Here is a 14,244-nt window from a genome sequence, read left to right as displayed (position 1 = left end):
CACCTGCAAAAACGCGAACTGCATGCATTCAACCACAAAGTAATCATTTTATTTCCCAAAAAAAGAAAAACTGTACATTATTTAACACACTTGACCACAACTACGGCGAAACTTTAGACTACAACCAAAAAATGCACAAGGGAGACCTCGCAACATTGAAGAAAGGAGACGGCTGATCCTTGAGAAATAAACAAAAAAAAAAATTCCAAAACTCAACATCAACAAAAACTACTCTCCCCACTTGCCATATCACCAACCAACCCTTCAAGTTAGCTTCAAGCCATCATATACGTCCATTTTCTACTGTATATAATGCTATATATATGGTTTCTCGGGAATTATTTCCTTCTATGCAGCTACTCTATGCTTGTTATCGAGATTACTGAGAACATCATCACCTTGGTTGTCAGCATTGTCTTCGTCTTTTATTAAGAACTTGTCGACCTGAGCTGCTGCTTGTCGGCCTTCTGAAATGGCCCATACGACCAGAGACTGACCACGCCGGCAGTCTCCTGCAGCAAATACTCCGTCTATGTTGGTTGAGAATCTCCCATACTCTGCTTTGAAGTTAGATCGCTGGTCTTTCTCCAAACCCAATTGATCCGGAATTGTCTGCAAAATCAAATTTAACACATCATTACCTAAGTTATCAGAATGTGAGTACATATATGTTGTATTAAGGGGGTTGTTTGACTCACTGCACTGTAATTACAATGCAAGTATCAGATGCAAATGCATTTTTTGCAACTGTCACGTACAATCGTAATTGCAACTGCTTGCTCCAATATCAAATTTGCAACTTGCAATTACTTGGTGTCAAGAATTTTTGCATATTTCCCAAAATTTTGAAATAAAGGCCTCGTTCTTGTAGAATTTTTGAGTTTCAGGTTTGTTTTTTAATGGGGTTATTTAAACCTTTTTTGCCGCTTTAAATGTTTCAACTACGACTTCCGTACAAATCTATATAAGCCCAAATCTACATAATCCGTCAGCTTCAACTGAACGGCTTTTTTTAATTACAACTGAATTTCATAGTTGAGTAAAACAAACAGCTACGACAAGCCCAAAATATCCCATTGCAACAAACCAAACAGCCCCAATTAATGCTCAGACTATAGCGCAGCTAGCATAAGAGAACTCACCGATTCAGGACCAAGGAATCCCATGGCCAGAAGAACAATATCAGCTTCTATAATTTCTTCAGATCCCTTGATTTCCTCAAACTGGAACCTTCCACTGCTGTCCTTTGCCCACTTTAAGCGTACAACTTCAAGGCCTTTCACTGCTCCATTTTCGTCTCCAATGAAACGCTTGGTCAGGACTTCATATGATCTTGGATCCTTTCCAAACTTGGCCGCAGCTTCTTGGTGTCCATAGTCCACTCGGAATATCCGAGGCCACTGATTACACAAACCATCAAAAATAAGAAATGCATATACACAACCATCAACGATAAACAGTGCATATATTGTATCTAGAAAAGGTAAAGCTGACAGTAATGCAACTCATATGCAATTTTGATACTACGAGATACAAGTACCCACATGATTGTATAATATAGTATCAAAGAACTATGAGATGTATTCTAGTTTTTACATTACGCTATATAAAATATGAAGGGAGTATGTTGTGTATCGGAAACATATATGCAAGGGTTGTACCTGAGGCCATGGGTTGCCCGGAGCTCTTGTTCGAGGTGGCTCAGGAAGGAGCTCGAGGTTAACAACATTGGTACATCCGTGTCGGATGGATGTTCCTATGCAATCTGTTCCTGTATCTCCTCCACCAATAACAACCACCTTTTTTCCCTTGGCAGATATATATTTACCATCCTCTAGATTGCTGTCGAGCAAGCTCTTGGTGTTTGCATGGAGAAACTCCATAGCAAAGTGGACACCAGAAAATTCACGCCCAGGAACAGGCAGATCTCTGCACAAGAAAATGGTTTTTCGTATTAATAAGATATATACATTTTGTTTTACTCAAAAAAGCGTGTACTCAATTTGATTTCTATTTGATTACCTTGGTTTTGTAGCACCGCAAGCCAAAACAACTGCATTGTTCTCTGAGCGAAGAAGGTCAAGAGAGTAGTCAGAATCTTTGCCTACATGAGCATTCACCACAAATTTGACACCTTCCTTAGCCATGAGGTCAACACGTCGCTGAACAATATCAGTCTTGTCAGCCTTCATGTTTGGAACTCCGTACATCATTAAGCCTCCAATGCGGTCAGCACGCTCATAAACTGTGACAAAATGCCCCATCTTATTTAGTTGATCAGCAGCAGCTAGACCAGCTGGACCACTACCAACTATGGCGACTTTTTTCCTGCATGAATAAAACCCCAAAATTACTGTTAAATGCTTCCAATGGAAACTAATAACATATTAGTACAGTGTTGTAAATCACTTAAGCAAACAAAAAGGGTTTTCTGTTAACAACAAAGTTCTTGAATATTTACAAGAAGGATATATCAATAGAAAAACTAGATCCAGACGAGCAATATCAGGATATCATATAGAAGAGTAAAATAAAAAACAACATACCCTGTCCTATGGGTGGGTGGTCGAGGTACCATCCATCCTTCTTCAAAGGCTTTGTCAATAATAGAGCATTCGATGCTTTTGATTGACACGGGATTCTCTATGATGCCAAGAACACATGAACCTTCACAAGGAGCAGGGCAGACACGGCCAGTGAACTCTGGGAAGTTGTTAGTCTCAAGAAGCCTATCCAAAGCTTCACGCCACCTATTTTGATGGACCAGTTCGTTGAATTCTGGTATCTTATTTCCAAGAGGGCATCCAGAATTATCCTGTATAAATGCAAAAGTAAATAATGGACTGAGTAAACAACTCTGTAGACAAGTCACATGGATTCTTTGTTGCCGACGTATAGGAATGATATATGCAATGGCATGTTAAACTTCAACAAAAGCTCCTAAAAGAAGTCTAAAATGTTGGATATACTATGCCACATTATCGCAGGATTTTGACATGCAGTTATTTTGTACCTGATGGCAAAATGGGGTTCCACAGTCCATGCAGCGCGCGGACTGGGTTTTCAAAAGAGGTCCAGGCTTCGACTCCACAGCAACTTCTTTCCAATCATTAATTCGAGCATTAGGGTCCCTATACAAAACGCTCTGTCTTTCGTAAGCAATAAATCCACGATGCTTTACAGCATTAGGAACTTCGGTTGGCCTCTGTGCTACAGTTGAATGTTCCACATTCTGTTAATACAGGTTTTATGTTAGATAGCAAATTGGAGCCTAGATTTAAAATGCAACGAAATGAAAAAAAATAATGAAAATTATGGCACCTGATTTCAAATGAAAATAAGCCATTTAGTTCATTTAATGAAATGAATTTTAAATTTTATAAAACTGAAAAATGCATGGACACACCATATCAGAGTGAAAACATAGAAAGTTCTTTGAAGTTTAAAAAAGAAGTATTTAATCTATATCAGGCTAACTTTGTATAAGAGAATAATATGGTAGGAAACAGATATAGACATTTTAAAAAAAATTATCTCAAGAGAAACCAGACGAACACTTGGACAGAGATCAGAAACAGAAAGTAAGAAATTACCAGACTGGCTTTCTCATTTGAAGCTGATAACTTCTTAAGCTCTTCAAACGCATCCTTTTTCATCAACTCTGCCTCTTCTAGCTTCTTTGCCTCTTTCGCAGCTTTCTCAACCTTCATGTTCTTGAGAATTCTCTTATAATCTCGTGGAAATACCTTCACAAACTTTGAAACCAAATTGTCAAAATCGGAGAGGATCTCTTTTGCTAAAACACTGCTAGTATGACGTTGGTGCTGTTGTATCAACATTTTCAATGTAGTAACATCCTCATCCTCCTCTACTTTATCAAGATCGACCAGTTCTCCATTGCATCGAGAATGGAATTTCCCATCAACATCAAAGACGTAAGCAACTCCACCGCTCATTCCAGCAGCAAAATTGCGCCCAGTTTTTCCAAGTATAACAACAGTACCACCAGTCATGTACTCACATCCGTGATCGCCGACACCTTCTACAACTGCTTTAGCACCTGAGTTTCGCACGCAAAACCTCTCTGCTGCCATACCATTGAAATAAGCCTCTCCATTTGTTGCACCATATAAAGCAACATTACCAATGACAATGTTTTCCTTAGGATCAAATTGACTTTCTCTTGGAGGATAAACTACAACCTTGCCACCAGATAACCCTTTACCAACATAGTCATTGCTGTCTCCTTCAAGTTCAAGAGTAATTCCAGGGCATAGAAAAGCTCCAAGACTCTGTCCAGCACTTCCAGTTAGTTTTATATGAATGGTATCAGAAGGAAGCCCATTCATATGATAGCGCTTGGTAACTTCATGACTGAGCATAGTACCTACAGCACGATTCACATTTCTAACAGGCGTCTCAACATAAACAGGAAGGCCCTTTTCTAGAGCTGCTTTGGATGAATGTATCAACTCCTGGTCTAATGCCATGTCAAGACCATGATCTTGTTTTTGGACGCAATACTGCGCTGCTTCTGGCCGGATCTCAGCTGCAGGTCTAAGTAGTAAACTGAGATCAATGTTCTCCAATTTCTCATTACTCTTAACTACTTCTGGATCAACTTCCAACATATCTGAACGACCAACCATCTCATTAATAGTGCGGAATCCCAACTGAGCCATGATCTCACGAACTTCCTCAGCCAGCATGAAGAAAAAGTTTATGACATGCTCCGGTTCTCCAGCAAATTTCTCCCGAAGCACAGGGTCCTGAGTAGCAATTCCAACTGGACAAGTGTTTTTGTGGCATTTTCGCATCATAATGCAACCGAGAGTGATAAGAGGGGCAGTGCTAAAACCAAACTCTTCTGCACCAAGTAAAGCAGCAATAGCAACATCTCGTCCAGTTTTTAACTGACCATCGGTTTGAACAGTAGCACGACCACGTAGATCATTTGCGACTAATGTTTGATGTGTCTCTGCCAACCCAAGCTCCCAGGGAAGGCCTGCGTTTTTAATACCAGTCCAGCGAGAAGCTCCAGTACCTCCATCATGACCAGAGATCAAGACATGATCAGCATGTCCTTTTACAACCCCACTGGCAACTACTCCAACACCAGCCTCAGATACAAGCTTAACACTGATTCGTGCACCTGGGTTTGAGTTCTGTAGAGAGGATGTGAAAAAGAAAGATCATTAAGCATGATCATGAAAGCCAACAACTCTAGCAAATACCAACATCTCACAACCATCATTTCCAAGAAAAGACTTCCAAGAATGAGCAACCAAATAATACAACAAAATTATAAATCAATAAGGACATGAACTCTTCTAAAAACATACCCTAGCTTAATATTTTTCTACTTACGGATAGAAGTATATACCTTAAGATCGTAAATTAACTGAGCAAGGTCCTCAATTGAATATATGTCGTGATGAGGGGGAGGACTGATGAGCCCTACACCTGCAGTAGAATTTCTAGTGACTGCAATATCACCAATAACCTTATGACCCGGCAGTTCACCTCCTTCTCCAGGCTTAGCTCCCTGTTGTAAAAATTCAACAGAAAATCAAACAAAAAGCCGTGGAAGAGCGAAATAAATTCTAGTTCATACAATCTCACCAAATGTCAAGCAATGCATCAGTACTAGAAACAAAGACACACATAGGTGCTTTGTACAGTCTTCAGCATCTGTCCATGAACATAAATTCATAAACAAGAATGACTACTGTTCCAGTAGGAAGACCCCAGGTGTATAGCAAGGAAGGACATTCCGACAAATAAATGCAAGATGAGATGGTTACGGACTACACGTAATAGATTCATGTATTACCTGTGCCATCTTTATTTGAAGTTCATCCGCATTGGTAAGGTAGTAGCTTGAAACTCCAAATCTTCCACTTGCAACTTGTTTAATTGCACTCCTCTTTGGATTCATTGAACCATCAGGGAGAGGATCCATACGCGAAGGTTGCTCTCCTCCCTCACCTTGACAATAGAGTTATAGAGGTATAATATAAGTACACATATAATCTCATAATTCACTCATCATTCAAATATATACAATAGTAAACATAAAATGTAGACAATTCTAAGTTACTAATGTTAACAAAATTCACTTTATTTGTGCAAATAGACATGAAGGCCGAGTTTGTGCGAAGAGAACTTCAAAAAAGAATCTAACATGAGAGGCCGGCTCAGCATTTGATCAATTTTACCAGCAGTGGGAAAAGAATATACCAAAATTAATTAAAGACCAGATAATAATAAGATATTGGACGAAGCTGTACCAGTATTAGATTTCCCCCCAAGTTTGTTCATTGCCATAGCAAGAGTAGTGTGTGCTTCTAATGATATTGATCCATAACTCATGGCACCAGTAACGAATCGCTTCACAATCTCACCGGCAGGCTCTACTTCATCTAAAGAAATCTTCTCTGCAACATCTCTAAACTTTAACATCCCCCTCAAATTGCAGCTCTTGTTCAGCTCTTGAATACGTCTGGAATATTCTTTATATGCAGCCACACTGTTCTGCCTAGCTGCTTCTTGGAGTTTTGCAATAGCAAGAGGATCATTGAGATGTATCTCACCTCCCTTCCTCCAATGATAATCACCAGGATTAGGCAGTGCTGTAGCTTCAGCACTTCCAGGTGGTAAAGCCCTTTTAGGGAATGCCAACTCATGAAGACGAAGTGCATCCCGAGCAAGCATTTCAAAATTGGCTCCATCAACTCTGCTTGGCGTGCCACTAAAACATTTCTGGATAACCTCAGAAGAAAGGCCCAAAGCTTCAAAAATCTGTGCACCTTTGTAAGAGGCTAGAGTAGATATACCCATTTTGGCAAGAACCTTCATCATGCCATAGTTGCTTGCTTTGAAGTATTTTTTGACAAGTTCATCTCGCGTATGAAAACTACCATCTCTTTTAGGAGGGATCTTCCCATCAATCTGTAACCGCCAGATGGTTTCCAGAGCCAGATATGGACAAATAGCATCTGCCCCAAATCCAATAAGAGTACAGAAATGATGCACTTCCCGAGGCTCTGCAGACTCTATAACCAACCCAATCCTTGTTCTCTCAAGTTTGGACACTAGATGCTGATGAACAGCACCAACTGCCAAGAGCGAGCTCACAGCAACAAGCTCAGAGGAAAAACCTGCAAATAAGATTTAAGGCTGGAAAATTAGTCAAGCCTATAGCAAAAGAATATAGAGAAGGCAGATAATTTATAGAATTCATAGAATTATATCTAAAAATAAAAGTAAATTGAATTATTTCTGTCTTGTTTACATTCAAAAATCTGATCAAGTCAAAAGGTAAAAGAATGTTCACGGTAGAATCTCCAAGCTGTAGACAGTTCTCACCTCTATCAGAAAGTACCAATGTTGTATAGCCCTCGCGAATAGCATCACGAGCTTCAGAGCAGATCCTATCAAGAGCCTCCTCTAATCCCTTCCTGCCACGCTTTTTGGAGTAAGTGATGTCAACCACTTTGCTGCGCCAATATCTATAATCCATTTTTTTAATAGCTTCCATTTCTTCAACAGATAGAAGAGGTCCTTTTAATGTGAGGCGATGGCATTGCTCCTCAGTGGTTTCAGTCAGATCCCCTTCTGGCCCTATCATACATTCCATAGATGTGACAATTTTCTCTCGTATTGGATCAATGGGGGGATTTGTGACTTGTGCAAACATTTGTTTGAAATATTCAAACGTAAGTTTCTCCCTGTTGGACATTACAGCCAAAGGAGCATCATTTCCCATCGACCCAAGGGCTTCAGTGGCATCTTTTGCCATAGGAAGCAGCATCATTTCCAATGCTTCCACTGTGTAACTGCATGACACATTTTAGGGATAAAACATGTATAAGAAGGTATCTAGGATATAATGATGGCTCAATCAATATAACATCACTTACCCGAATGCCTTCAAAGGAGCCAAAATTCCATGAATCCCCACGTTTTCCATGTCATCATCATGATTATGAGCCTAAGTCATGCAAAAATAGGATGGTTAATGTTAATTAATGCAGATATACTCTTTATTCTATGAAATCAGTGTTAAACAAATTAAGAGGCTAATTTGCAAGATGTAAAACTTACAGCAACTGTTCCAAATATGGTTGGAGGAACCCTATCAGCTTCGGGAACAGATTCAACGACATCTTTGAGAGATATCTTCTGCCTTTTGAGCCACTCTCCATATGGTCTTGCTAGTGAATACTGCTTTTTCAAAGCCTCATCATCAACAACCTTATGGTTCTCAAAGTCAACCAGTAACATCATTCCAGGGTTCAGTCTTCCTTTCCGGGACACGTCATCCGGAGCAACATCTACAACACCCACTTCACTTGCCATGATAACCCGCCCACTGTGTGTAATGTAATAACGACCAGGCCTCAATCCATTACGATCCAATGTTGCTCCAAGATAGCGGCCATCAGTAACTGAACAGGCAAACAGTGATACATTTAAATTAAGATCAACTTGTTTATTCATTTAGAATCAGTATGAAATGAATGTTAATAGGCTTACATGATATAAGTGCAGGTCCATCCCATGGTTCCATCAGAGCTGAGAAATATTCATATAGCGCTTTCCTTTCTGGATCCATGTTCTTATCATTCTGCCATGCCTCCGGAATCATCATCATTACAGCTTCCGGAAGGCTTCTACCAGCTCGAACCAAAAGCTCAAGGACGCCATCAAAGGCCCCTGAAATATGAGATGCTAAAGTCAGTAATCTTAATTTCCAATTCATGTGTTTCTGTAGATATAACTGTTAAAACTGGATTAGAATTTTCAGTAAAGTACTTTTAAAGTACAAGTTGGAACATGCTGGCTTCAGTCCGCTTCAAGTATGCTCAGCAGGTAGAAGAATTCACATTAAAAGTATTAATTACGGCAAGCTGACACTAATGATACACATACTGTGGCTTACATGTAACCTAAAAGGACAACAAGTTCTCATACCATGAAAGGAAAAAAAAACATATGGATTACAGCCTGTATTTAAATGTAACCTGTAGGACTTCTTTCACAAAAATATTTAAGTGAACCCACCAGAATCAGAAGAGCTAGCATCAACAATGGGTAAAAGTTTCTTCATCTCATCCTTTGACAATCCCAGCTCTTTGCACTTTAGAAGACCCTCACGCGCCTTCATCCTGAGAAAAGAAATGAGATTCAATTATTTATCAGGCAGTTATCTCTGCGAATATGTTTTCGGTGCCTAAAAACTTTACCAGTTAACATTGCCTCGAAGTGTGTTAATCTCTCCATTGTGACCCAAGATGCGCATGGGCTGAGCACGATCCCAGCTAGGAAAGGTATTTGTTGAGAACCTAGAGTGTACCTACATAAGAGCAAAGCAACTCAATAATCTGTCCAATAATTTCTTATATCTTTAGCTTTCATGCCAATTAAAAATTCATCTGAATATCCGAGATCATTTTGCATCAAGGCACTTAAAATGAACTAGGGATTCTGCCTATCATCAGTGCCAATACAAAGTAATGTGGAAGCCCTAAGCTACCTTACTATATATTATTCCCTTTCCACCTCCGTATTGGAAGCTTCCTCAAGTACAGACCACAGTGAGCAGTGCAACGGGATTCTGCAACACGTTTATTATTCATCAACTATTGGGACCTTTCACCGACTTACCCAAGGCATCCATACCCAAATTCAAATAATATTCAATACAACAGAACAGAAGGAATACAAACTTGGATGCCTTTAACCTCATTACTTAACCTTACTTTTGTTCTGCTACGAGAGACTTCTCCAAGCAGCTTGCTGTTAAATGCAGACTGTGCATTAAGAAGAATGTAAGAGTATTTACCAGTGCCATATAACTTGTGAACCTTTCATCACCAAGATCAGCATAATAGTAATTCTTCAACTGAACTGGCTTCAGTTGTCCTTTGTAAACAACAGTCCTGCAAACACAGGAAATGAGTGATTCAACTGCAAAAGAGTTCTGAGCACAATCCAACTGACCAATATTTTAGAATATCAGCAGAATAAAAATATATAACAAAGAATAACCTGACTATAAATTTTAGTTGCAGTCGTAGAAATGCCTAAAACAGATGTAATTTACAAACTGAAATTGACTACAATTTTCTGTCAGCTACTCAAATAGTCAAAGGAAAAGAAACACAATACCTTGAAGACAGCGAGCATATGTAGAAGTCTTTCACTGCACCATGCTGCAAGTTTAAAGCAGCTCGAATAGCAACCATAGACACCCTTCTTAGTATGTACATCTGCGGAAATCAATAAAGTCATTATGAAGATTATTACCGGTGAAGATCAGAAAATATCCAAAATGATCAAATACTCTTACAAGAAAGAAATTTGAGACATAAAACAGTTGGGTTAAGGACCTGCTGCTCAAAATCAGCACTAGATCTCGGAGTTGGCGTAAGGAATACTTGTTCAATAACTGGTTCTGTTTGAATAGCTGACTTGCCCAAATCAGTATTATCTGTTGGTACTGGGCGCCACCCAAGAACATCATGCCCCAAGGATTCAGCAACCTGCAATACCAACACTTTCTTAGGAAATGTCCAGTTTACATAGTAATGATAAAGAAGTGAAAACACTGATCTTTAGAACAACGAGAAATAAATTGCTGAAATCAACAAGTTTAGCATGTCACATAGTGCTATTAACATGTGTAGCAGATCAATAACGGTATGCGATTAACTATTCTGTTGGATGCACAAAAGTGTAGCACAAATTGGTTTATGTTTCTGAACTGTGGAAGAAGAGTGTTCTAATAAATAAGAAACTTACCTAGATGAAAAGTTTAAAATTTTGCTAGAACAGGAACTGCATTCTTCTGCCATTGATTTTGTTTTATTTAAGTGGGTTCCAGCAATAACAAAATGTAAATACAGAATGGTTCAGGGACACAGCTCAAACATAAACTATATGATTCATAACGTTGTCACTCCTTTAATACTCTTATATATACATTTTGAAACACCAAGATATTATCTTCACTTTGAAATGTTGTAACTCATACATAAATAAACCACAAAGCTAAATTTCTGCAACTTAGTCCTCGCAAATTGCAGTGTCAGATCAATGATATGTAAGGCGTAAAAGGTTTCTGATACAGCAGTAAATCAGTCTATATGAAACTATGGCACGACTTAAAAGCTAATTTGCTGCAATTTGTTCCTTCCAATCACATAATGGAATTAATTGATATCCACAAGTAAACAGTTAAAAACAGTCAAGTCTAACAAATTACATAACCAAAGTAATTGATATCCACAACTAAACAGTTAAAACAGTCGAGCCAAATATTCAAAATGAGGTCCTAAATAATATAGTGGACGAATCTAAACAACCAAATGAGATATAAGCTTTCGTCTTGCCCTTCCTCATGAGGATCAGGCAATGAAAGGCTACCTTGTTTGACTGTCTATGTAGCACGGACACGGATCCGACACAGCCATCCGACACGCCGACACGAGGCAAATCCTAAAAAATACATAGGATACGTGTGTTCGACACGTGTGTCCGCGACACGGCTTCATGTTATGCGTGTCCGTGCTTCATAGTTGACTTTTTCTCACAAACCTCCTGAATCTATATAAATTAGTCATATGTGGTAGGTGAGCTTATGAAAAAAAGTGATATAACACCAAATCAGATAGTATACAGTTTGGCCAATAGCAATCTACTCAGCATTTTCTATTTCAACGTAGAAACAAGATTGTGGACCTCTTATGATATAAATGCTAGATTAACAATTTCTACAAATGATACATTAACAACTTTTTGAATAGTATTCCAAGTGTGGTAGGTGATGAGACCTGAATAATGTCATCCCTTATAAATAGTGCCTATAGTGAAATAGAATCTAATCAGTAGCATCAACTAAGCGAGACATTAAACTAAATATACCATTTTCACATAAAAAATGTCAACTGAAATAAGCAAGCTATAATTTTCCGTCTTCTCCATGAGAGAATACAACACAAGTAACATAAAACAAAAGAAAAGAAATTTCAAAGCAGAAAGGATTCAAATATGAAAGTACACAGCACATGAACAAAAAAGAACCAACCAAAGTTTTTACACCTTAAAATTTAATAATCTAGAGGATAGATTACCTTCGTAAACACAACTTTGCTTTGTTCCCGTCGACTTAGATCAGTTGGCAAGAAGAACATGCCAACTGCATACTGCCCAGGAGGTGGCAATTCAAAGCCCAAATCTTTTACCACCTACAAAACATAGACAACAAAGATTGACCACCAAAACAACAATACAAAAATTTGTTAAAGAGCCAACCAGTAGGACATCAGAAAGCTACCTCTTTGTAGAAGTCGTGCGGAAGAGCAACAAGGATACCAGCTCCATCACCAGTATTGACCTCGCAACCGCATGCACCCCGATGGGTCATCCGAACTAACATCTCAATTGCATCGCTCACCTGTAAAATTCAACAAGCAGCCTTTTAAGTTTGAATAGGAAACTATCCACCATAAAACATTTAATATAACATTTAATATCAGGTAGAGCACCATTAAATCAATCTTCTTTAGTTACATATTTTATCAAACACAATAAGAAGGCATACATGAAAAAGAAAATTAAAAATTTCAATCATTTCATTTGCTTCTTCCACCAGATAGATCACAGAAGATATAACAACCACAAAAATGTCGATTGTTCAAAGTTAAGGGTATCATACAAACACAAAAGTTCGTCCTACTGAAAGGATGTTAAAAAATGCAATTTTAAGTCATAAGTGGAAAATTAACAAACTTAGCACTTGAGACTATGGCTGCATATACATAGGCAGAGTCCAAATAGAAATTTTTAACTTGCTAACAGCTTATAGACCGAAAAAGAAAAAGCAATTTTAGCAGTAAACATGAGCAAAATTCAACCTTCTAATTATCTTCTCAATCAGAAATAAGAAGTCCTACAACATCAAATAAACGTTTAGAAAAATTTCCCCGTCACACAAAACCCAAAAACTTACAGTTTTCCGATTATACTCGCCGGAGAGTTCAGCAACAAAGCCAACTCCACAAGAATCCTTATCAAAAGAAGGATCGTAGAGGCCGAGCGGCTTCTCCGGCACCTGAGACAAGGACATGATGGGGCCAACGAACCTCAACTTGGGAGATCGGCCGGGGCCATCGGTCTTCCACAAATGGACCCTCTCCGACGCCCGTAGACTCTCCCCGAGAAATCTGCCCTCCAAATGAACCGCATGCGATCGTCTCGGAACAGCGCACCTCGCCGTCCTCCATCTCCGATAACCCGCCGACTGATTCCGATGCAAAGACGACGGCAGAGCCACAGAATCGCTTCGAAGCTTAAAGGTTTGGCCTGAGACCGCAGCCATCGCTTAGGTCAAAGTAAAGAACGGATCGAACCGATTAAGACTGAAACGAGATAAGAATGAGAAAGCGCTTGTCGCCAAAACAAACCGCTCAAGCTCGTCCGATCTGGGCGAGTATTCTCTGCAAAAGAAAGGAAAACATCAGATTCTTTAAGATCCGTGATCGGAATCGAATAAGACAGATCCAAATCATCACTCAATCCAACAACCACTAAAACGCAATCAAAATCCAATTCCTAAGTCAAAACAGAAGATCAAGACAAATTTTTAACCATTAATTGACTATTTTATTGGAAAATATATACTTCAAAAAAGAACATATCGAGATCCATATCCTAAACCCTAAAAATCATTAGGACACGCCATTAAACTAATCATCTTACATTTCATCTCAAGATTACCTTAAAAGAAATCACCGTTTGATCTTTTACTGCGATCTAGAATTCCAAAGAGAGAGATTGAGAGGGGATTATGAGTTCAAAATCAAAATAAATACCCCAAAAAAAGGAAAAAAAATGGGAAGAAAAAAAGGGAAAGAAGAAAGGGGGAACGAGTGAGGATTCTGCGCCGCCCACAAGATCTCCTACTCTCCAACCGACAATCGCTTCGCTCTCCCTCTCTCTGAAATTTAGCTTCGTCGAGGGATAGCTGGGGGAGCTTTTACTTCTATTTATAGGGTTACGCGTGGGATCCACGCACCATTTTATTATTATTAATAATATATATATCACAATTTTTAATTGGAATTATTAGCTGCTTTAATTTGTTTACTAAAGATTAATTTATATGGCCGAGGGCTCGGTGTGGGCCCCTTCTCATCGGCCAGCAGGTGAACGTGACAGCGGGGATGGCCTTTTGTCGCT

At 39.0% G+C, this 14,244-nt stretch overlaps 1 protein-coding gene across 3 annotated transcripts; it reads right to left on the bottom strand.

Annotated features, from left to right (window-relative positions):
- Window positions 24-14,023, bottom strand: LOC109840747 (glutamate synthase 1 [NADH], chloroplastic). Of its 3 annotated transcripts, XM_020409499.1 has the most exons (23): window positions 13,783-14,023; window positions 13,016-13,502; window positions 12,341-12,460; window positions 12,138-12,251; window positions 10,395-10,547; window positions 10,174-10,274; window positions 9,848-9,944; window positions 9,249-9,358; window positions 9,067-9,170; window positions 8,539-8,718; window positions 8,107-8,450; window positions 7,923-7,993; window positions 7,369-7,838; window positions 6,291-7,160; window positions 5,834-5,988; window positions 5,384-5,545; window positions 3,594-5,165; window positions 3,014-3,232; window positions 2,547-2,815; window positions 2,023-2,328; window positions 1,662-1,929; window positions 1,143-1,400; window positions 24-612 (listed from the first exon to the last, which is right to left on the bottom strand). In XM_020409499.1, the coding sequence occupies exons 2-23, from the start codon at window positions 13,382-13,384 to the stop codon at window positions 349-351; spliced, it is 6,576 nt and encodes a 2,191-aa protein (XP_020265088.1). In that variant the 5' UTR covers window positions 13,385-13,502; window positions 13,783-14,023; the 3' UTR covers window positions 24-348. The 3 variants fall into 3 exon arrangements, with proteins under 3 accessions (XP_020265088.1, XP_020265089.1, XP_020265090.1); XM_020409500.1 differs by lacking the exons at window positions 9,848-9,944; window positions 10,174-10,274; window positions 10,395-10,547; ... (2 more) ...; window positions 13,016-13,502; window positions 13,783-14,023 and adding an exon at window positions 9,539-9,765; XM_020409501.1 differs by lacking the exons at window positions 9,848-9,944; window positions 10,174-10,274; window positions 10,395-10,547; ... (2 more) ...; window positions 13,016-13,502; window positions 13,783-14,023 and adding an exon at window positions 9,544-9,765.

Source organism: Asparagus officinalis, chromosome 5 (genome assembly GCF_001876935.1).
Source record: "Asparagus officinalis chromosome 5, Aspof.V1, whole genome shotgun sequence".
Taxonomy (NCBI): domain Eukaryota; kingdom Viridiplantae; phylum Streptophyta; class Magnoliopsida; order Asparagales; family Asparagaceae; genus Asparagus; species Asparagus officinalis.
The sequence above is the reverse complement of the archived record's forward strand: the minus strand, read 5'-3'. Positions and strand labels throughout refer to the sequence as shown.

Bases quoted from the DNA above. Each gene is read 5' to 3' on its own strand.
- LOC109840747 (XM_020409499.1), bottom strand. From the start codon at position 13,384: ATGGCTGCGGTCTCAGGCCAAACCTTTAAGCTTCGAAGCGATTCTGTG. The intron at 8,451-8,538 runs GTAAGCCTATTA...TTGCCTGTTCAG, and splicing joins TGGACCTGCACTTATATCAT to TTACTGATGGCCGCTATCTT. The intron at 1,930-2,022 runs GTAATCAAATAG...TTTCTTGTGCAG, and splicing joins TGCGGTGCTACAAAACCAAG to AGATCTGCCTGTTCCTGGGC.